We start from the raw sequence: 24,421 nt of genomic DNA, 5'->3' as shown, positions 1-24,421 counted from the left end.
GGGCGGAGTCGGCATACAGGCTGCAGCATTTCGGGGCCTGCGAGTTTGGGAAGCGAGTGCTCTGGGCTGCGGGAGAGTTTGGAGTGGGGGTTTTCTTCGTCAGGCAGACCCGGGCATAGTGTCCTTTGCGACTGCAACTGCTGCAGGTCGCGTTGCGGGCCGGGCAGTGCTGCCATGGGTGTTGGGGCTGCCCAAAATGGCACACTGGAGCTGCGTAGTGGGTGGGTGGCCGCGCGGCGCTGGCCTGGGGCAGTCGCTGGTCGGGGGCCCAGGATGGGGTCGCTTGGTCCGCGGGGAATGAGGTGAGGCTGCGGAACGAGACCTCCATAGTTGTAGCTAACTCTACAGTGTCCTCCAAGTTCTGGGCCCCTTTTTCAAGCAACCACTGGCGCACATAGTTGGACCTGAGCCCTGCCATGTATACATCTCGGACAGCGAGCTCCATATGTTGGGCGGCTGATACAGTTTGATAATTGCAGTCCCGAGCTAAAGCTTTCAAATCCCGCAGGAATTCTTCCAGCGACTCCGCGGAGCGCTGGCGGCGGGTCGTAAAAATTTGGCACGCATAGACCTCGTTGATGGGCCTCACGTACATTCGATCGAGCATGGCCAGGGCCTCCGTATACGAGGAAGTACTGTTAAGTTGAGTAGAGATACGGTGGCTCACCCTTGCGTGCAGTAGGCTGAGTTTCTGCTCCTCCGTAGTTTCTGAAGTGCTTGATTCAGCCAGGTAGGCCTTGAAACATCTGAGCTAGTGTAGAAAGATTTATTGCCTCTGCAGCCTGCGGGTCGAGTTCTAGTCGTCAGGTTTGAGGGCTGATTCCATAGTAGTTTTCTTCAAGTTTCCTAAGATTATTAAATTGATGTGACCATCAATTCACAAGACACGTGATTGGAAGTGAACAGTGGTTTTAATAATCTTACAACAGAGCCTGCCTGCGACGAGATGAACTGGCAGCAGGCTCACGACTGCAGAGCTTTATACTTCCGGTTAGTGGGAGGAGCCATGGGCTGAGCAATGGGCGGAGCCAAGGGTGGAGCCCAGTACAAACTCCTCATCTCCCCCTACGGGCAGAGCCGCGCAACGGCTCGTATACAGAGCCCACAAGGACACAATACATATAATAGAACACAGTGTGAATTGTTAGGTTTATAATTCACCACAACGTCTTCAATAAGCGTGTAGATTTCTGGGCTCACCCTTGAGTGGAGGACCTGCATTTTCTGTTCCTCCGTGGGGGTAGTCGGGGCCGTCCTGATGTACCTGTTGAAACATGCCAGCCAATGTTTAAAATTTGCTGCTGCATTTGCCACGTGGGGGTTGATTTGTAGACACTCTGGCTTGATGTGGAGAGCAGCCATTGTTCAATTTTGTTCATTAAATTGATGCACGATCAATCACTACTGAAGCGAGATTGTAGTCCAATTGAAGGCTTTAATGAACAAGTAGTTACCGCAGCAGCTCCGGTACAGAATGACTGCTGTGGGTGAAACACAGACTCTTATGCTCAGCCTGCTGGGCGGAACCAGCAGGCAGGTTCTACCACTCATACTACAGTATAAGGTACATCCCACCTAGGTACCGCGATATCCCTAATATAGCCTACTACCAAAGGGAAAACAGGGAAGGAGCCAGATTAGGTGGCGGGAGAGGGAAAAATGAAGGTGAGAAAGGTGAAGATAGAGAGAAAGAGGAGAGAGAAAAGGACAGGATGGGAGAAGTGGCATGTGGCAGGGGAAGCACAGGGCAGTAACAAGAATTAGGGAGGGTGGCAGGGATTGGGTGCAGGTCATAGATGAAGAGGTGCAGATGGGTGCCAGCAGGCAATTGGAAGGCAGGCAGGGAAGTAGAGACTTGTCTAGGGTGGGCCACCAGGACCAGAAGCACACCTTTGGGAAGAAGGGGCGGTTGTAGGTCATGGGGCTCAGATACAGAGATGCAACTAACACTCAAACAAACACACTGCCTATTAAAATGCAAATAGTAGATGTGAGGGTGAGCAATGACTAATATGATCAATAGCCCAAGTAATACTTGTTCCAGAGTGGAGGTGCCCGGGATTCGGGATTTGTGAGGCAGTTTATGGAATGGGAAACACACCACAAAAGAAAAGTTTTGTATGAGGAGAGATGGAGAGAACCAAAACTAGATTGAATGGGATTTTGGCTTCCATCTGGGGATTAGGCTGTAGGGTTTAAAAATGGTTCGAAGAGAACTTTGAGGAACTGCTTTTCCACTGAGCAGGCTCGATGGGCCAAATGGCCTAATTCTGCTCCTGTCTTTAGGTCTTATCTGCTAAAATAGAAGGGTGGAAAGGAGCACTGGAAGTTGCAAAGGAAAAAGGAATGCCAGCTGTTGAGAACTTTCCAGAGGTTGTCCAGAAAAGACACCGGTCCCACTGTTGAGGTGTAGCCCATCCACTTTGCACAGCTCCCTCCTGCCCAGAACATGTCTTCATGCAGTAGGAATCTGAAGGTTTCCCTGCTTTACTAGTTCTCCACCCATACATTAATTTCTCTTACTTTACTACTCCTATGCTCACTCACTAGTATGTGGTAGTGGCAATAATAATTAATAATATTCTCTATTTGTGTCACAAGTAGGCTTACACTTAAAAATAATAAATTTAGAGTACCCAATTAATTTTTTCCAATTAAGGGGCAATTTACCGTGGTCAATCCATGTACTCTGCACATCTTTTGGGTTGTGGGGACAAAACCCACTCAAACACGGAATGTGCAAACTCCACACGGACAGTGACCCGGCGCCGGGATCGAACCTGGGACCTCTGCGTCGTGAGGCAACAGTGCTAACCACTGTGCCACCGTGCTGCCCCGACAAGTAGGCGTACTGTAACACTGTAATGAAGTTACTGTGAAAATCCCCGAGTCACCGCACTCCGGCGCCTGTTCAGGCACACGGAGGGATATTCCAGCGTGCCCAATTCACCTAACAAGGACATCTTTGGGGATTTGTGGGAGGAAACGGGAGCACCAGGCGGAAACCCACGCAGACACGGAGAGAAAGTGCAGACTCCGCACAGACAGTGACCCAAGCCGGGAATCAAACCGGGGGCCCTGGCACTATGAAGCAACAGTGCTAACCACTCTCACCGTGCTATCGTGCCGCCCATACCTTCCCTTTTTAATTTTTCAGAGGTAGAGAAGCTAAGACTCAAGGCAGTAATGAGGACTTCAACAGGAAACTGCCCACACAGGAGGCTCAAAGTGACTATCACAGGAGCTAAAGTGGAATGGCAGTTAGAACTTCCTCATCTTTTTACCTCCCCTTTTCGAAAATGCTTGAGTATTGTATTGAGGGCTCAGAAACATCAGCTGCTCTACAGCACCACCTAGTGGACAGTGCATACAATTGTATACAAAGGGGTTAATTTTGACTTGGGCAATAATATGAAATGAAAATGAAATGAAAATCGCTTATTGTCATGAGTAGGCTTCAATGAAGTTACTGTGAAAAGCCCCTAGTCGCCACATTCCGGCGCCTGTTCGGGGAGGCTGGTACGGGAATCGAACCGTGCTGCTGGCCTGTTTGGTCTGCTTTAAAAGCCAGTGGTTTAGCCCAGTGAGCTAAATCAGCCAGATAAAGTGCGGGTGATTAAATTGGTCGCCAGTTTCACATCTCTTCCAATTTTATTTACAGTAACTTCAATCTGTTGTTCCATTCTTAATAAAAAAAAGTGCTTTTTAGGACATGTTGGACGGAAGGGAATGCATAGTTCCTGTCTGCATTCGAAAAGCAGAGCTCCCAGGAAGAATATCTTATTGAAAAACATGTAAAATGTATTGAATTTTCTATGTTTTCTTTCAAATCAAAAGAAAATAAACATATTTGATATCTGGTTTTATTTTTATTTTAATTCACACATATCTTAAATAAAACATGAGGTAGCACGATGGAAATAAATTAACCGAAACAACAGGATATGGGGAATGTGGGGCAGAACCTCAGCATTTATTTTGATTGGTACTAAATTGATTTAGGTTAATTCAGATCAAACCAAACTTCTAAACTGAGGCCAGCTTGCTGGAACAATCGGACTGAATTCAGTCACCAAGTGCTGCCAGCTACGCTATCTACGTGGGTTCTTCTGACTCTGTGTGCGCTCCTGGGTTGAGCACCAATGGGCTTCTCAGTCAAAGGTGGCGCCGGGATGAGAATATGACCATCATGTTTCGCTATTGTAGATAACACCCCGGCAGGGCTCCTTAAACTCGATGGCAAAACCCTCTTGTTTTCTGCGATGCAATGAGCATCTGTCTGGATGAAGGGAGAGATGGACTGTTGCCCGACTGGCAAGTTATTAACAGAGTCTGAATATGCCGGCGGTTTCTGCACTTCCTCTTGTAAAGAGGGCGATTCTCCTCCGCAAGCTCTATCATGCGTAGACTCAATTTCTCGAATACTGAATGTTCTCGACACATCCTCCATTAGATGTAACTGAACTTTACTCTGGCCTTTCACCTTAGAGTAAGTGCCAGGGGTACATGTGCTTTCTGATGCAGGGACTCTCACTGAGGCTCCCTCATCATGGTGAGTGGGTCCTGAAAAGTCCACAGCCCTTAAGGAGGTCCTGTGTGGTGATACAGCAAGTACGGCAGAGGATCCCAGTATTATAGAACAGTCCCTAGTTTCATTGGCACTGGATCCACCCACAGGTGATATACTGTGTTTCTTCATTTTCTGTTCCAGATCTGCTTCAGACAGACCAGCTGTTAGTCTTGAGTAGTGAATCTCTTCTGATGGGCTTGCTGCTGTGGAGTTGCATCTTGACATGTTCCTATATCAAACAAAAGAAAGGTTTAACGTGGAGTGATTGCACAGCAATGCTTTTCTATAATCAACACTTGAGAATGTTTTTCTTTGAAGCAAACGGTGAAAAATATATCTTTATGCGAATTACCCATTTCATCCCAGCTATGTTAGGGACAATGCTATGGTATAGCTCACTGGACTCAACACACAGCTCGGCCGTCCAGTGGTTCAAGTTGCTGGTCTCAGTCATGCTGTCACATGCAAGCAGAAAGCCGATGCCAATCACCATCCCCTCACAGGGAAGAGAACAGATGTGGGGAGCTGTTCTCATGCACCTCTGAGCTGTCAGTTACATCATCGCATCTTCCTCAGGTACCCACCATCACAGAGGTCAGTCTTGGTCAGACAATTTCTGTGTCGGTGCAATAGGGATAGGAGTAAGGCATTCAGCTGTGAGCCTGTTCCAATCATTATACCTGACTGGCTGATCTGCACCTCATTTCCATTGTCTCACCTTTGCGCTATATCTCGCGGGTTCCTGTTCCTTACAAATATCTGACAACATCTGGCTGGCAAATTTTCAATTCTTCCAGCATCCACAGACTTTAGAGGAAGAATGTTTCAGATTTGCACCACCCTTTTGTGTGAATAAATACTTACTGATTTCACTCCAAAATGGCCGAACGCTACTTTGGATTATGCTGTTTTATTCCAGATTCCCACGCCAGAGGAAACAGTTTCGCTGCATTCACCTTATGAAATCCTTCATCATTCTCAATATCTCGACTAGATCACCTTAAGAGAATGCAAACTACATTCATGCATCCTGCCCTCAGAATTTCTCTCTTCAAGGCCTGGTATTACTCTGGTGAATCTGCACCATGCCATCTTTCTTTCTGGACTTTCAGTACACAGAACTGAAAACAATGGAGTCTTGCCAAGGCTCCGCCCAACTGATGTATAACTTTGTTACTTCTGATTCCCAATCCTCATGATAAAGGCCAACATTCCAGTGGCCTTCTAAAATACATTTAGTTCCTTTGCTGTAGCCTTCAGTGACCTGCGTGCTTGAACACAATTTATTTTGCTCCTTCCCAGCTTCCCAGTAACAAGAAAAGATCTTGATTTGTCTCTCTTAGGTCTAACATGGAAGTCCTTCTTGACCGACATTGAATTCCAGCTGTTGCAGTCATTACCTACTCAATTAGTCTGTCTACGTCCCTTTGTGACTTCTTGTTTTATCTAGAGAATTTACTATGTCCCTCCAAACTTAGCACCTTTCACAAACTTAGAGAGGTCTGTATTCCTTCATATATCTTTAATATATTAGTGATAAGTTGAGAGCTGAGGCCCCATTACAGATCCCAAAAGATCACCACCCGTCACATTCTGCCAATCAGAGAATGAACCGTTAAGCCCCTACTCTTTTTAAAAATAAATTTAGAGTATCCAATTCATTTTTTTTCCAATTAAGAGGAATCCACCTACCTTGCACATTTTTTGGGTTGTGGGGGCAAAATCCATTCAAGCACAGGGAGAAAGTGCAAACTCCACATGGACAGTGACCCAGAGCCAGGATCGAACCTGGGACCTCGGCGCCGTGACACAGCAATGCTAACCACTGCACCACCATACAGTCTTTTAGCCCCTACTCTATCTGCTGCTTATCAACAAATTACAGACCCCAGTCACAATGTAACCTCCTATTCTGTGTGATTTAGCTTTTGCTAATTAACTTTTATCCAATACTTTATCAGATGCATTCTAGCAGTCCATATAGGCAATACCCATAGACATTCGTCTATTCACCAAGCCTGTGATCTGCTCAATCGGTGAAGCTTGACCCATCTAGGGCAAGCAATCCACTTGATTAGAAACTCATCCATTAATCTAAATATTGGTCTCCCCTTCACCACCAGGGTAGCAAGGTTCACTGGTATTCTCTACAGGATGCATTGCACAAAGTTAGTAATGCTTCTTCAGCTGCAACTCCAAAACCTTCTGCCTAAGCCTAGAAGGACGTGGAAAATCAGTTGCATGGGAACACCATCACGACCCTAACGTTTACCTAGGGCGGCACAGTAGCACAGTGCTTCACAGTGCTTCACAGCGCAGAGTCCCAGGTTCGATTCCCGGCTTGGTTCACTGGCTGTGCGGAGTCTACACGTTCTCCCTGTGTCTGTGTGGGTTTCCTTCCACAAGACACGAAAGCCGTGCTTGTTAGGTGAATTGGACATTCTGAATTCTCCCTCTGTGTACCCGAACAGGCGCCGGAATGTGGCAACTAGGGGCTTTTCACAGTAACTTAATTGCAGTGTTACTGTCAGCCGACTTGTGATTATTAAATTAATTATTACCTCCAAGTTGCACACCAGCCTGATTTGGGCATCTAATGCCATCTTTCTCTGTTCAAATAATGCAACCTTCCAGAACACTACTTCTGATAGCTCTTGCTATTTCCTCAACCAAGGATGCTTCCCCCCCCCCCCCCAATGTGGTCAGCAGGGACCTCAATCGTGTCCAACCCATTTCCTGCACTCTGATCTCACCCCTTCCCCTCCCTCCCAGAACCATAATAGACTTTACTGCACCTTCCACCCGATCACTCCCCCATTCCCACCACGTCCAGCGCGATGCCACTACCAAACACGTCTTCCCTATCCCTCCTCTGTCAGCATTCCAAAGGACGATTTATTTTGCAACACATTGGCCCACTCCTCAATCACCCCATCACTGGTGTCCCTTTCCCAGGCAAACACAGGAAATGTAACACCTGCCCTTTTACCTCCTCTCCTCAGCATCTAAGGTCCCAAACATTCCTTCCAGATGAAGCAGTGGTTTTCGTGTACTTCTTTCAATTGAACATATGCTATTTGCTGTTCACAATGCAGCTTCCTCTGCATGGGGGGGGGGGGGGGGGGGGGGGGGGGGGACCAAATGCAGATTGGGCGACTGCTTTGCGGACCATTTCCACTCAGTCTTCTCTTGCCTATCATTTTAATTCTCTGCCTTGGTCCCTTGCAGAGAACTGCATCCTTGGCCCTGCTACAGTGTTCCAATGAAGCTCAACACAGCTTGAGGAACAACACCTCACCTTCAGTTAGGCATTTAACACCCTCTGGAAAAATTTGAAATGTGTGGACCACAAGAAAATTGGAAGTATTTTGAACCGTGAGGGTGGAGAGTGTAGAACTTCAAAGGTATACAGACAGTGGAATAAGCAGACAAATGGCAGATGAAATTTAATGCAGAAGGTGTGAAGAGATTAATTTTGGTAGGTAAAATAGATACAATACAAAATAAAGGGCACAATTCTAAAGGAGCAGCAGGGGCAGGGAGACCTGGCGGTGTATGTGCACAAATCATTGAAGCTGGCAGGAGAGGTTGAGAGCACGGTTAAAAAAAAAGGGTCCTGGGTTTTATCAATAGGGGCATAGAATGCAAAAGGAAGAAGTAATGTTAAACTTATATAAAACACTAGTTCAGCCTCAATTGGAGTACTGCATCCAGTTCTGGGCACCACACATTTGGAAGGATGTGAAGTCACTAGAAAAGGTGCGGAAAAGATTAATGAGAATGGTTCCAGGGATAAGGAACTTCAACCATGTAGGAAGAGTAAAGTTGTGGCTGTTATTCTTGGGGAAAAGTAGACTGAATGTGATCAAGATAATCAAAATCCGTGGCACAGTGGTTAGCATTGCTGCTTACGGCGCTGAGGACCCGGGTTCGAATCCCGGCCCCGGCTCACTGTCCATGTGGAGTTTGCACATTCTCCCTGTGCCTGCGTGGGTTTCACCCCCACAACCCAAAGATGTGCAGGGTAGGTGGATTGGCCACACTAAATTGCCTCTTAATTGGAAAAGAAAATAATTGGGTACTCTAAATTTATTTTTTAAAAGATAATCAACAATCCAGTGGGGTCTGAAAAGGGTTAGATAGGAAGAAACTGTTCCCATTGGTGGAAGGATCAAGAATGAGACAGCACTGATTTAAGGTAATTAGCAAAATAAGCAATGGCGTCATAAGGAATGTCTTTTTTATGCAATGCGTGTTTCGGAACTGGATTGCATTGCCCGAGCGTGTGGTGGAGGCAGGGTCAATCGAGGCATTCAAAAGTGAATTGGATCATTACCTGAAAAGGGAAAGTGTGCAGGGAATAGGCAGGTGTGTGGCACCAGGTGAATTGTGTGTGCAGCAATCTAGCACTGACAGCGCAGGCTGAATGGTCTCCTAATGTGCTGTAACCATTCTGGAATTCTGTGAGCATTGAGTTCAACAATTTCATTCCATAAACTCTGTACAGTTATTCATTGTTCTGCCATTCTGGAGAAATCATTTGCTTCTTTACTACAAACCGTCATTACTCCCTTTTCCATTTGTACAAGAATCTTTGTCATTGAATCTCTCCTGCCCTCTACCTTGTCACCGACCTCCTGTTTTGTTCTCCTCATGTACGCCACCCCTTCACCAGCACAAAGCCAATTCCATTCCTATTCCCTTCAGTTATGAACAAAAGGTCCTTGACCTGAAATGTTAACTCGGTCCTCACTCAGAGATGCTGCTGACCTGCTGTGTATTTGCACCATTTTCTGTTTTTATTTTATCATCTTCTTTCACATTGCTGAGTAAAAATTCTGAATTTGACCTCCCAGAAGCTGTCAGAGTGTCTTCGGGCCACAGGCTGCAGCAAATCAGGAAAAAGCCACATCAGCACCTTCTCAGGACAACTTGGAGTGAGTAATAAATGCCAGAGATGTCCAAATTCCAAGAATGAATCGTTAAAAATTCAAAGAGATGAGCTCAGTTTATTTAGAAATTATTTAAGTATTCACGTGCAACTAGAACTTCCTAAATATGAGACACATGGCATGTGTTAGAAAGCACCGCCACAGGATATCAGAAAGTGAACAAGTGAAGCAAGTGTGAGAGTCCAAATTCTCAGCTTTGTTTCTGTGAAGCGGGGAGCAAGAAAAAATTGGAACAATGCATAATTCAGGGACATTTTCTTCTGTTCGCTACTGCCTGACTGAACATGAATGCTGAAGCACACCCAAGATAGTTCATTTGTGTCCCCTCAACCTCCTGATTCAAATAGTGTGATGAGAGCAACACAGGGACTAATAGAAAGATAAAGCAAAAAGGTTTCATACTTTCAAGTAAATTCAAGAAGTTATTTCTCATGCACATGTTCATTTTATGATTTTAATATCAAAGATATCAGGTTTTGTTCAGTGTTAACAGTGATTCAGAACATTGTGGTAAACACATGATCTGTACTTCAATGCAATACTGAGGAAATACTATACAATCAGTGGTGCTACATTCCTGGATGGGCATACCAAATAGGACAAATCTAACTCCGCTAATTACCACCCGATTAATCTATCGCTGGTTGGGCCAGCATTTATTGCCCATCCATAATCGCCCTTTAACTGATTGGTTTGTTAAACCGTTTCAGAGTCAACCACATTGCTGTGGAGTCACATGTAGGACAGACCAGGTAAGGATGGCAGATTTCCTCTCCGAAAGGACATTAGTGAACCAAACGGGTTTTTAACGACAAATGACAATGTTTTACCATTAGACTTTTAATCCAGTCTTTTACTGAATTCACATTTCACCATCTGCCATGGTCAGTTTCAAACTTGCATTATCCTGGGTCTCTGGATTACAAGTTCAGTGACAACACCACAACACCACCTCCGCCTAAGCAACACCTGCATGCCAATAAACAACTCACTGACATGGGGAGGCACGGTGGCACAGTGGTTAGCACTGCTGCCTCATAGCGCCAGGGACCTGGGTGTAATTCCGACGTTGGATGACTGTGTGTGTGGAGTTTGCACTTTCTACCAGTGTCTGCATGGGTTTCTTCTGGATGTGCCGGTTTCCTCCCACAGTCCAAAGATTTACAGGTTAAGGACAGGTAGTATTGAGGAAGCAGGGGGGATGCAGACGGATTTTAACAGGCTAGGAGAGTGGGCAAAGAAGTGGCAGATGGAATACAATGTGAAAAAGTGTGAGGTTATACACTTTGGAAGGAGGAATTGAGGCATAGACTATTTTCTAAATGGGGAAATGCTTAGAAAATCAGAATCACAAAGGGACTTGGGAGTCCTTGTTTAAGATTCTCTTACGGTTAATGTGCCGGTTCAGTTGGCAGTTAGGAAGGCAAATGCAATGTTAGCATTCATGTCGAGAGGGCTAGAGTACAAGAGCAGGAATGTACTTCTGAGGCTGTATAAGGCTCTGGTCAGACCCCATTTGGAGTATTGTGAGCAGTTTTGGACCCGTATCAAAGGAAGGATGTGTTGGCCTTGGAAAGGGTCCAGAGGAGGTTCACAAGAATGATCCCTGGAATGAACAAAGAACAAAGCAAAGTACAGCACAGGAACAGGCCCTTCAGCCCTCCAAGCCTCTGCCGACAATGCTGCCCATCTAAAGTAAAATCTTCCACACGTCCAGGGTCCGTATCCCTCTATTTCCCATCCTATTCATGTATTTGTCAAGATGCCCTTAAACGCCACTATCGTCCCTGCTTCCACCATCTCCTCTGGCAGCGAGTTCCAGGCACCCACTACCCTCTGTGTAAAAAACTTGCCTAGTACATCTCCTCTAAACCTGCCCCTCGCACCTTAAGCTTATGCCCCCAAGTAATTGACCCCTCTACCCTGGGGAAAAGCCTCTGACTATCCACTCTGTCTATGCCCCTCATAATTTTGTAGACCTCTATCAGGCCGCCCCTCAGCCTCTGTTGTTCCAGTGAGAACAAACCGAGTTTATTCAACCTCTCCTCATAGCTGATGCCTTCCGTACCAGGCAACATCCTGGTAAATCTCTTCTGCACCCTCTCTAAAGCCTCCACATCCTTCTGGTAGTGTGGCGACCAGAATTGAACACTATACTCCAAGTGGGCCTAACTAAGGTTCTATACAGCTGCAACATGACTTGCCAATTTTTATACTCAATGCCCGGCCAATGAAGGCAAGCATGCCGTATGCCTTCTCCACCTGAGTTGCCCCTTAAAGTGACCTGTGGACCTGTACACCTAATCTCTCTGACTGTCAATACTCTTGGGGTTCCACATTCACTGCATATTCCCTACCTGCATTAGACCTTCCAAAATGCATTACCTCACATTTGTCGGATTAAACTCCATCTGCCCTCTCTCCGCCCAAGTTCCAAATGATCTAAATCCTGCTGTATCCTCTGACAGTCCTCATCGCTATCTGCAGTTCCACCAACCTTTGTGTCGTCTGCAAACTTACTAATCAGACCAGTTACATTTTCCTACAAAACATTTATATGTATACAAACAGCAAGGTCCCAGCACTGATCCCTGCGAACACCACTATTCACAGCCCTCCAATCAGAAAAGTACCCTTCCTTGCTACTCTCTGCCTTCTATGACCTAGGCAGTTCTGTATCCATGAAGACAGTGAGGATCCAAGATTTCTGTCAAGGCCTCAGCAATTTCCTCTCTAGCCTCCTTCAGTATTCTGGGGTAGATCCCATCAGGCCCTGGGGACTTATCTACCTTAATATTTTTCAAGACGACCAACACCTCCTCTTTTTGGATCTCATGTGACCCAGGCTATCTACACAGCCTTCTCCATACTCAACATCCACCAATTCCTTCGCTTAGGTGTATGCTGATGCAAAGTATTAATTTCTACCTCGCCCATTTCCTCTGGCTCCACACATAGATTCCCTTGCTTGTCCTTCAGTGGGCCCACCCTTTCCCTGGCTACCCTCTTGCTTTTTATGTACATGTAAAAAGCCTTGGATTTTCCTTCACCCTATTTGCCAATTACTTTTCGTGACCCCTTTTAGCCCTCCTGACTCCTTGCTTAAGTTCCTCCCTACTTTCCTTATATTCCACACAGGCTTTGTCTGTTCCCAGCCTTCTAGGCCTGACAAATGCCTCCTTTTTCTTTTTGGCGAGGCCTACAATATCTCTCGTTGTCCAAGGTTCCCGAAATTTGCTGTATTTATCCTTCTTCCACACAGGAACATGCCAATCCTGAATTCCTTTCAACTGGCATTTGAAAGCCTCCCACATGTTACATGTTGATTTACTTCAAACATCCGCCCCCAATCTAGGTTCTTCAGTTCCTGCCTAATATTGTTATAATTAGCCTTCCCCCAATTTAGCACATTCACCCTAGGACCACTCTTATCCTTGTCCAACAGCACTTAAGTGAGTCCCAGTTAATATTGGGGAAGTTAAAGTCTCCCATCACAACAAACCTGTTGCTTTTACTCCTTTCCAAAATCTGTCTACCTATCTGCTCCTCTATCTCCCGCTGGCTGTTGGTAGTAAACCCTATAGTATACCGCCAACATTGTGACTGCACCCTTCTTATTCCTGATCTCTACCCATATAGCCTCGCTGCCCTCTGAGGTGTCCTCCCACAGTACAGCTGTGATATTCTCCCTGACCTGGAGCGCAACTCCTCCACCCCTTTTACATCCCCCTGTATCCCGCCTGAAACATCGAAAGAGAGTCCCCTATGACTATTGCTCTTCTGCGCTTTGACCCTCCATACTGAACATCAGAGCCAGCCGTGGTATCACTGCTCTGGCTGCTGCTGTTTTCCCCTGAGCTTGTCGTATGAGGAACGGTTGAGGACTCTGGGTCTGTACTCACTGGAGTTTAGAAGGATGAAGGGGATTCTTATTGAAACTTACATGATACTGCAACAGTAAGAAGTCTTACAACACCAGGTTAAAGTCCAACAGGTTTGTTTCAAACACGAGCTGCAAGGCCAGGATAGAGTGGACCTGGAGAGGATGTTTCCACCAGTAGGAAAAACTAGAACCAGGGTGTACAATCTCAGAGTAAAGGGATGATCCTTTAAAACTGAGATGAGGAGGAATTTCTTTAGCCAGAGGGTGGTGAATCTGTGGAACTCTTGTGGAGGCTAAATCATTGAGATATTTAAGGCAGAGATGGTTTCTTGATTAATAAGGAGATCAGAGGTTATGGGAAATAGGCAAGAGAATGGGGATGAGAAAAATATCAGCCATGATTGAATGGCTGAGCCGACTTGATAGTCCGAGTGACCTAATTATTCTCCTAGATAATAGCAAATTACTGCGGGTGCTGGAATCTGAAACGAAAGAGTAAATGCTGGAAAATCTCAGCAGGTCCGGCAGCATCTGTAGGGAGAGAAAAGAGCTAATGTTTCGAGTCCGATGACTCTTTGTCAAAGCTAACAGACAGAGAAAGTGGGAAATATTTATACTGGGGAGTGAGAATGAAAGATGAGTCATAGCCACAGAAACCCAGGGAAACCGGGTGCTAATGGCCACAGAAACCAAGGGGAAAGAGTGCTATTGAAAATGAAATGAAAAATGAAAATTGCTTATTGTCACAAGTAGGCTTCAATGAAGTTACTGTGAAAAGCCCCTAGTCGCCACATTCCGGCGCCTGTCCGGGGAGGCTGGTATGGGCTGGTATTGGCAGACCCCAGAGAGAACAAAAGATGTGAAAGGTCAAACAGCAGGGAAACTAACATCAGAGGATGAACTATAGATGTGGGCAAAGTAAGAAGTCTTACAACACCAGGTTAAAGTCCAACATGTTTGTTTCAAACACTAGCTTTCGGAGCACTGCTCCGTCACCTGAGGAAGGAGCAGTGCTCCGAAAGCTAGTGTTTGAAACAAACATGTTGGACTTTAACCTGGTGTTGTAAGACTTCTTACTGTGCTCACCCCAGTCCAACGCTGGCATCTCCACATTATAGATGGGTGGGGAGGGGCAGGGGGAAGCAAAATGAATGCGCATTCAGGACCCTGACCTTATTGTTGCTTGCCATTTTAACAAAAGACCCTGCTCCCATGACCACATGTCTGTTCTTGGCCTGCTGCAATGTTCCAGTGAAGCTCAACGCAAACTGGAGGAACAACATCTCATCTTCCGGTTAGGCACGCTACAGCCTTCCGGCCTGAACATCGAATTCAACAACTTCAGATGATCAGCTCTACCCCACCTCGACCCATTTGTTTTCATCCCATTTCATTTTAACTGCCTTTTACCATTTCTTTCTTTTTAATATATATTTAATTCTCTCCCCCAATCTTATCCACCTTTCCTTCACCTTTCTCCTCTTTGCTTCATGCACATATGTTGCCTGGGTTGGAGCATTTCAGCTATGAAGAGAGGCTGGTTATGCTGGGATTGTTCTCCTAGGAGCAGAGAAGGTTGAGGGGGGACCTGATTGACGTGTACAAAATTATGAACGGCGTAGGTCGGGTAGATAGGAAGAAACGTTCCCTCTTAGTAGAGGGGTCACACACCAGGGGCATAGATTTAAGATAATGGAAAGGAGCTTTAGAGGATATTTAAGGAAAACGTTTTCACCCAGAGGGTGGTGGGAATCTCGAACTCACTATCTGAAAGGATGGTAGAGGCAGGAACCTTTGAATCATTCAAGAAACATTTAGATGAGCACCAGAAATGCCATAGAATACAAGCTATTTGGACCAAGTGTTGGAAAATTAGATTAGAATGGTGAGATGCTTGATGGCCAGTGCAGACTTAATGGGCCAAAGGGCCTCTCTCTGTGTTGTATGACTCTATGACTCTAAGAAAAAGGGAAGCAAATGCATGGGAACACCAACACCAATAAGTTCCCCTCCAAGTCACACACAATATCCTGACTTGGAATTATATCACCTATCCTTCACTGTCGCTGGGTCAATATCCTGGAACTCCATCCCTAACAGCACTGGGGGTGTACCTACACCACTTGGGCTGCAGCGGTGCTAGAAGGCAACTCACCACCACCTTTCAAGAACAATTAAGGATGGCTAATTGATGCTGACCTAGCCAACGACACCAACATCCTGTGAAACAGTAATAAAAGAGTATGGAACTAAGTAGCCCTATAAAGAAGAATGATGTTATTGGGAGCAAATGGAAACACTCTCCAATAGCTGGAGTTATACTGACATTAAGTAAGACAGTCATGGTTGCCAGAGGGTGATCATTGCAGGACATTGTTGCAGGAGATCTGCTGTGAAGTAACCGCAGGCTAACTATCACTATTTCATCTGTGACATTGCCTCAATTATGAGGAGTGGGACTATTCGCCGATGACAATTATACAGTGTTCAGCTTTGTTCACAACTCCTCTTGACAGTGATGTACTCCAGGTCAACTCAAGCTTGGTTTGATAAGTAGTAAGGAACATTTGTGCAATGTGTTGGGGTTTGCCATTGGCTAAGCTTAAGTGGATCAACCTGAACAGCATGGCTGTAGGTAGCTCACTGTAAACCTCTAAAAGGGCCAACCATTTAAAATGTTCATGCCAATTATTGACAGAAAACCTTCCACTCACCTGGATGACTGCAGCTACAGCAGCACTCATGAAGCTCATGCTATTTACTGACTATTGAATTAAATCATCTATCAACATGTTACTTTTATAGATGTGAGGTACAGCTTTTGCTTTAAGGGTTATTCTAGAGTTTAGTTCAAAACTGTCAGTCATTTAAACAGAAATGAGGATTGTCAAAGCCATTTAAAAATTGGATATGGTTGTTTTTCCAGGTATCTTGGAACAGTTCATATTTATTTTGATGGATACGAGAGATTTTCCAGTACTGGGGTCTCTGACATTTTACTCTGCTGCGAGAATAATACTGAGAAAAACCTGCATCAACAAATTGAGGATATCATCAGCTGAACATAGCATTAAGACAGGCAGAGCAATGTAACCTCCCCCTGCTCAGCTGTGATCTGAGGAAGAAACTGTGCTCTGAATATATGTTACCTGCAGGAACTCTTTGAGGACCTGCACCCAGGCGGTTTGGGAATCTGGAGTAGACTTTCTATTGATGGTGCCAACTGCAGATCCCGTTCGAGAATTTTCCGTTCGTCTTTCAGTTCTGAGGATCAAAACAAAAGCTTTAAGCACATTCAGAAGCATCTACTGCTCCGTCTCAAACATGAGAGGAATGATGTGAACTTAGAGGAAGAGGAAGAACAGAAATACTTACCTCTTATTTCAACTCTGGTTTAGACATAACAGACATGGGTGGAGATGAGTGTCAGTATGTACCAAGTAATGATAACATGGTTTTAGCATTTACTTGAGGCAAAGTTAGCTGCTATTATGATATTTATCGATTTAAAGATGGAAATCATAGAAGCCATCAAAATTCTTTTATAAGTTATCATAAATATTAATATAACAGGGCAAGAAAAGTTGGACCTGGATAGACAAAACTACAAGTTCTTCTGACCTACACACTGCAGTCCCCAGTTCGATTATCAGATTTACTAATCTTGGCTGCTTCTGATTTAATTTTCTGTGTGGCTTTAAGTGTGTGAAACTAAAAGGAGAATCATTAGCCATTGAATAATTGTCTGTACTTTGATTCTTGTCTTCTTTATAATATTGCAATGTTCTGACACTGTTAAAGATGGGAACTGAGAAGAAAGAACAAAGTACAGCACAGGAACAGGCCCTTCGGCCCTCCAAGCCTCATGCTCCCAGTCTAAACTTTTTTTAAAATAAATTTAGAGTACCCAATTATTTTTTCCAATTAAGGGGCAATTTAGTGTGGCCAATCTACCTATCCTGCACATCTTTGGGTTGTGGGGGTGAAACCCACGCAGACACGGGGAGAATGTGCAAACTCCACATGGACAGTGACCCGGGGCCGGGATTCGAACCCAGGTCCTCAGCGCCGTAGGCAGCAATGCTAACCACTGTGCCACCGTGCTGCCCCCTCCCAGTCTAAACTAAAATTTTCTACACTTCTGTGTTCCATATCCCTCTATTCCCATCCTATTCATGTATTTGTCAAGATGCCCCATAAACGTCACTATCGTCCCTGCTTCCACCACCTCCTCCGGCAGCAAGATCCAGGCATCCACTATCCACTAAAGGGGATAATCATATTAAAACCCAGAAATTTTCAACAGTTGTTCATGGTTTATAAATTTATAGAAGCTAGAGGTGTAAAAGTCATGAAGAGGGACTACTATTTTAATGCCCTCTTTAAACATACAGTTTGTAGAATATCCTCACCACCTCATTGTATGCTAATCTTTGCACATATACTATCACTTTCTTTTTTTTTTAAATGTAGAGTACCCAATTCATTTTTTCCAATTAAGGGGCAATTTTAGCGTGGCCAATCCACCTAGCTTGTACATCTTTGGGTTGTGGGGGCGAAACCCACGCAAACACGGGGAGAATATGCAAACTCCACACGGACAGTGACTCAGAGCCGGGTTCGAACCTGGGACCTCGGCGCCGTGAGGCCGCAGTGCTAACCCACTGTGCCACCGTGCTGCCCTTACTATCATTTTCAATATACTAATACTGCAGGGGATTTTGTTGCCATAAATTGGTTGTTTACAAGTACAGCATAGAACTCGGAACCCAAACAGCAAAATAGAATATACCTGCAATTGATGGAACTGCACTTTGCGTTGTAAGGTTCAAGCCGTAATTATGCTCTTCTTCTATGCACTCCTACAGATGGCATAAAGAAGGATTAGAATCCCATGATTATCATTATTTAACAAAGAATATCTGGTTTTCCAATTCTACAGTAAAAATAAACCTTTGATACTAAATTTGATTTCATTTTAACATGTGTTCTAAAATTGTGTTTTTATATATTTCTGAATTATGCTGTTTCTTCCTTATTTCATGTCATCATAGACATTAATCTTCCTTCTACATTTGTTCAGTATTCACGACTGAAGTCAGAGTGGACTCGTACAGGAATTCCTGATGCTTGGATAGGTTATTTTCCTTGCTGACAGAGGACATACAGCATTTCACCTCTTTTTCTTCAGACCCATTCTTTTTTTTTCAGAAAATATTTTATTGAAGTATTTGTAATGTTCACAGTTCAGCAAATTTAATAAATTAACATTCTAAACAACCTAGCGGCCCGAAGCAGGCAACCATATCACAATAACATACCCAACTACCCTCCTGCCCTAGCTCCTAACTACCCATATAATAGATTCCCTGTCCTTATTTTACACTGTCATGCCTCCCAATTTCTTCCCCCCTTTCTGCTGACGTTCAGTTTTCCTTAAAGAAGTCAATGTACGGCTGCCGCCTCCAATCAACCCCGAGTTGAACCTCTCAAGGCGAACTTAATCTTTTCCACCCTGAGAAACCCTAACACGTCACTAATCCACACTTCTGACTCTGCAGGCTCCGAGCCCTTCCATCCCAGAAAAATCCGTCTCAAGGCCACAAGGGAGGAGAAGGCCAGAACATCGGCTTCCCTCCCCCCCGGGTCCCCGGATGTTTCGATACCCCAAATATTGCCAATTCTTAACTCTGAGTCACCCTCCCTTCCAGGACTTTTGACATGGGCCGGGATTCTCCCCTACCCAGTGGGGTGGGGGGCCCTGGCGTAGCAGAGTGGCGGCAACCACTCCGGCGACGGGTCTTTGGCGACCGGCGTCGGGCCTGGCCGGAAGGCCTTCGCCGGTTCGCGCATGCGCTGGTGCGTCAGCTACCACTGACGTCACCACCGGCGCATGCGCGGTAGGGGGGTTCTCTTCCGCCTCCGCCATGGTGGAGGCCGTGGCGGCGGCGGAAGAAAAAGAGTGCCGCCACATCACTGGCCCGCCGGCCGATCGGTGGGCCCCGATCGCGGGCCTGGCCACCTTGGGGGCACCCCCCGGGATCCGATCACCCCGCGCACCCCCCAGGACCCTGGGGGCCCACTCGCGCCGCTGATCCCGCTGCCACCAGAGGTGGTTGAAACCACGGCGGTGGGAGAGGCCTCTCAGCGGCGGGACTTCGGCCCATCGCGGGCTGGAGAATCGCCGCAGAGGGCTCGCCGATCGGCGCGGAGGGCACGCGAATCGGCAGGGCGTGATTCCCGCCCCTGTCAATTCACGGGTGGCGGGGAATTCCGGCCATGGCAGGGGTGGGATTTTCGCTGGTCCCGGGCGATTTCGCCCCTGATGTCCGCAAATCCCTGCCAGAATCCCCTCAACTTCGGACACGCCCAGAACATATGCACATGATTCACTGGGCTTCCCCTGCAGCGTCCGCACCTATCCTCCACTTCCTCGAAAAACCTACTCATCCGGACCACAGTCACATGAGCCCTATGAACCATGTTGAATTGTATCAGGCTAAGCCTGGCACACAATGAGGATGAATTGCCTCTCTTCAAGGCCTTTTCCCATAGTCCGACTTCCAGCTCCCCTCCTAACTCTTCCTCCCACTTCCTATTCACCTCCCCGATTGGGACCCCTTCCCACTCCATCAAATCTTTGTATATCTCCGAGACCCTCCCCTCCCCAACCCCCGTTTTTGACATTACCTTATCCTGTAGTCCCCTCGGGGGAAGGTTCTTCAGACCAATTCTTAAGATAAATTAGTTGAACACAGGAATTACTTTTTTTAACCAGGATTAGTGTTCAGTCAAATGTCTTCCACTGTCTGTTTGGGCGGCACGGAATCAGTGGTTAACGCTGCAGCTTCACAGTGCCAGGGATGCAGGTTCGATTCCCTGCTTGGTTCGCTGTCTGTGCAGAGTCTGCACGTTCTCCCCATGTCTGTATGGGTTTCCTCCAGGTGCTCCGGTTTCCTCCCACAAGTCCCAAAAGACGTGCTTGTTAGGTGAATTGAACATTTTGAATTCTCCCCAGTGTACTCGAGCAGGTGCAGGAATGTGGCGACTAGGGGATTTTCACAGTAACTTCATTGCATTGTTAATGTAAGCCTACTTGTGACACTAATAAAGATTATTATTATTGTGCTGACATCCAAGACACATTTATACCCTATTAATTTGCTATGGTCTGCTACTGATTGAGGAAGGATTGTTCTGATGCGCACAAAATAACAGAGGCAGGGAGAGCATGAATAGGATAAACACGGACAGTAAAAGTACAGGGGCACATTTTTTTCATATCAAGTAGATCTACAATTCAATAACTGCGGCGGCATGGTGGCACAGTGTTTAACATTGCTGCCTCACAGCGCCGAGGACCTGGGTTCGATCCCGGCCCCGGGTCACTGTCCATGTGGAGTTTGCATATTTTCCCCGTGTCTGTGTGGGTCTCACCCCCAAAATCCAAAGATGTGGAGGGTAGGTGGATTGGCCATGCTAAATTGCCCCTTAATTGGGAAACAAAAAATCAATAACTGGCTTATGGTATTTACTGATACACAGTAAAATAATGTCATTCATAAATCATGCAGGTTTATAGCTGTGTATCTATTACTTGACAAAACCCTTAAGAGTCAAATGCTTTTTTGTTTTTCTTGCGATTATTTACCATATATTTTCTTTGCTTTATCCTCACAACATTTTCCCCAAATGAAAATATGTTATTTCCTCCTCAAAACCTTGTTTCCTTTTCTTAGGGACATGTATGATTGTAAAAGTTGGTTGATTTGTAATTCATGAGAAAAATGTCACTTGGCATAACATTGTACTGGTGGGTGGAGGGGGTGGAGGTTATCCATCACAAAGGAATTTCCCATCAATTTTCTTAAATGACCAAGATCTTTAATAAATGGTTAATTGCGTCATTCTGAGTTTGACTGACAAATTGCCTTTGATCTCCAGATTTGATGCCTTATGTTACATGCTCCCTGACAAAAAGAATGAAATCTTTTTTTCGTCCTCCTGCCATGCTCCCTCCCCAGCCCTCCGTTTTTATTTGTAAATTTTCTGCATGATTCTCATGCAAAAGATATTGCTGCGCTAGTGTTGTAGTTTCACAGCAGTCGAGTGAACTTCAAAATACTGAACCCTCACTGATCCACCACTACAAATCAACAATGGCCAGGAAGTGAAATACAGGGCCGAGCTAATCCAGAACCTCGCTGGAATATTATAGAGGCACCCAATCAGAACATTTTACTCTGTAACAATTACCCATTCTTTGCTGCAGAATATTGTTCTGCCTCCTGGTCATGCAGCCCCGACACAAAGATGTTCAGCTAAACACCACCAACAAGATAGTGTCAGGAACACTTAAATCCACTCCAATTGAGTGGTTTCCATAGAATAGAATATCTACAGTGTAGAAGGAGGCCATTCGGCCCATCAAGTCAGCACTGATCCTGTGGAAGAGCTCCCTACCTCAGCTCACTCACCCACCCTATCCCCGTAACCCCACCTAACCTGCACATCTTCTTGGACACCAAGGGGCAATTTAGCATGGCCAATCCACCTCACCTGCACATCTTTGGACTGTGGGAGGAAGCCGGAGAACCTGGAGGAAACCCCCGCAGACACGGGAAAAAGTGCAAACTCCACACAGTCACCTCAGCAGTGAGGCAGCAGTGCTAACTCCATTGCTGTTTTACATTGCCCTGCTCACTATTCACCATAATGCCATTGAGCTCTATGAGATCGAAGTAGTCGCAGCTTGACATAGCTTTGGGAGTGTCAGTAGGAGTTGAACAAGGATAGCTATGGTAACTCTATATATGGTGGCAATCAATATATTTTTCATTTCTAACTGCCTTCATTCCGTTCCATATTTTTTATACTTCTCTCTCTCTCTCTCTGTGCTTGGGGGTGAGGGATACTTATTCGTGCAAATGGCAACCTTTCAAAACACCTGATTCAAAGAACCATTCTGTCTAAATTACTTCCTCCAGTAGCTTCTGTTCATATTCAAGGAGACTTCATCCAAGAGTAAAATACATCTGTTCCTCTGTATGTACTTATATGGGACAAGTATTAATGTCTTTAATATTCTCTTTTCACTCTCCATATAAAAAGCTCACCCACAGCCACGCATCAGAAAATGCAACATAATTTAAAACAGGAAAGGGGCAGGAGGTTTAGGGAGGATGTGAGGAAAAACCTTTTTACCCAGAGGGCGGTAGGAGTTTGGAATTCACTGCCTAACAGGGTGGAGGAGGCAGAGACTCTCATTTAAGAAGTATTTAGATGTGCACTTGCAATCCCAGGGCATAGAAGGCTACGGGCCAAGTGCTTGAAAAGGGGATTAGAATGGTTAGCTGGCTATTTTTTTCCGGCGCAGACACGCTGGACCAAAGTGCCTTTTCTATGCTGTACGATTCTATGACTAAGAACAGGGTTTTTCATGCAATCGCGGTAGCAGAGGTAGCCCACCATTGGCCAGCAGCGGGATCATTTGGTCCACTCTTATCATCTGGGTTGCCTGTTGAATGCTCGCTTTGCTGCTGGGAAACCCGCAATGGAGGTGCACCATCGACGGAACCGGAAGATCCTGCCGGCGTGAACGGCCAGAAAATTCTGACCTATGTTTGCGTACAACATATATAGTGAATATATAGCAGGCTGTGGGAGGTAACAGGATTGGAAGTGACATTGCAACATGTTAATAAGTAGTTGTGGGCAGACTTAGTGTAATTGATGGCACATGTCATTCTGTCAACATGGCTTGTACATAGAACCACTACAGTGCAGGAGGCGGCCACTGGGCCCATCGAGTCTGCATCGACCCTCTGCAAGAACACTCCACCTAGGCCCACTCCCCCATCCTATCCCCATAACTCCAATCTGCCGAACCTGCACTTCTTTGGGCTATGGGAGGAAACCAGAGTACCCGAAGGAAACTCACGCAGACGCCGGGAGAAAGTCTTAAAAATTCTTAAAACATATATAGTTCCGAGCTCATTCTGTATATGCTTTGAACTTTTGGGAGTTTGGATGATGCCAGGGGAAACGTAGACATTTATCCTACAAAATAACATGGAATGGCACAAGTTCTTGATTGCAATGGACTTTGTAAAGGGACAAGGAGCTAGCAGGCAGACTTGGTGATATTGTTTGGGAGGTCAGTATTTTATTGAAAGCGTGAAGCTATCAGTCTTTCTCTGGCTGCTGGTGACCGTGTTCCATGTGTTCCACTCCTTCCTCTGCACCTTCCCCATTATGTGGGGTGGGGAGAGAAGTTCTTTTATCCCCTCCTTATCCTCATTACCTCAGTATTGGATCGCAGAAACCTTCCTTCCTTTAAGTTATGTTGTACCAAGCAGGCTACAATTTTTTTTTTTTAAATTTAGAGTACCCAATTAATTTTTTCCAATTAAAGGGCAATTTAGCGTGGTCAATCCACCTACCCTGCACATCTTTGGGTTGTGGGGGCGAAACCCACGCAGACACGGGGAGAATGTGCAAACTCCACATGGACAGTGACCCAGAGTCGGGATCGAACCTGGGACCTCAGCGCCGTGAGGCAGCAGGGCTAACCCATTGCGCCACCGTGCTGCCCGCTACAATATTTTTGAAAGTTGATCTGGATTATACTACAAAGCCCTATCAGATTTGTCCAGAAAACAAAAACAAGACTTGAGTATACGATTACGGTCAGGAGTCGGATTAATTTAAATAGCTCTGATTTTGCCTCTCGTTACCCATTCACAAACAGGAAGGTGCTTTTGATTTCTCATTTCCCCATTATAAGCAGCAGCATATTTTCTCTAACCCTTCAGTTTGGAGTGTTCCAAACCTTTATTAATAATCCCACAGCAAACTCAAAACAAAATAAAAGGGTTGGTTTATTCTACACAGACACAAAACGCGGGAAAGGAGTTTTGCAAGGTCACCTCCTTTTGCATTCATACAATTAAAATTCACTACACTACGGGCAAACAAGACGGCACCGGAGCTTGGCGACTCTCTGCGAGCTCTTCC

General features: G+C 45.6%; 1 protein-coding gene across 4 annotated transcripts in view; it reads right to left on the bottom strand.

Annotated features, from left to right (window-relative positions):
• Positions 1 to 3,858: 3,858 nt before the first annotated feature.
• The window catches only part of ccdc24 (coiled-coil domain containing 24), a 143,142-nt gene continuing 122,579 nt past the window's right edge, over positions 3,859 to 24,421 (bottom strand). For all 4 annotated transcript variants that reach the window (XM_038794109.1, XM_038794110.1, XM_038794111.1 and 1 more), the window contains 3 exons: positions 18,198 to 18,267; positions 16,555 to 16,669; positions 3,859 to 4,799 (listed from right to left, as the gene is read on the bottom strand). In XM_038794109.1, the coding sequence (XP_038650037.1) occupies positions 4,070 to 4,799; positions 16,555 to 16,669; positions 18,198 to 18,267 (915 nt within the window). In that variant the 3' untranslated portion in view covers positions 3,859 to 4,069. The remainder of the gene's footprint in view (positions 4,800 to 16,554; positions 16,670 to 18,197; positions 18,268 to 24,421) is intronic.

Source organism: Scyliorhinus canicula, chromosome 4, assembly GCF_902713615.1.
Source record: "Scyliorhinus canicula chromosome 4, sScyCan1.1, whole genome shotgun sequence".
Taxonomy (NCBI): Eukaryota; Metazoa; Chordata; class Chondrichthyes; order Carcharhiniformes; family Scyliorhinidae; genus Scyliorhinus; species Scyliorhinus canicula.
Note: the sequence above shows the minus strand (reverse complement) of the source record. Positions and strands in the feature narration are given on the sequence as shown.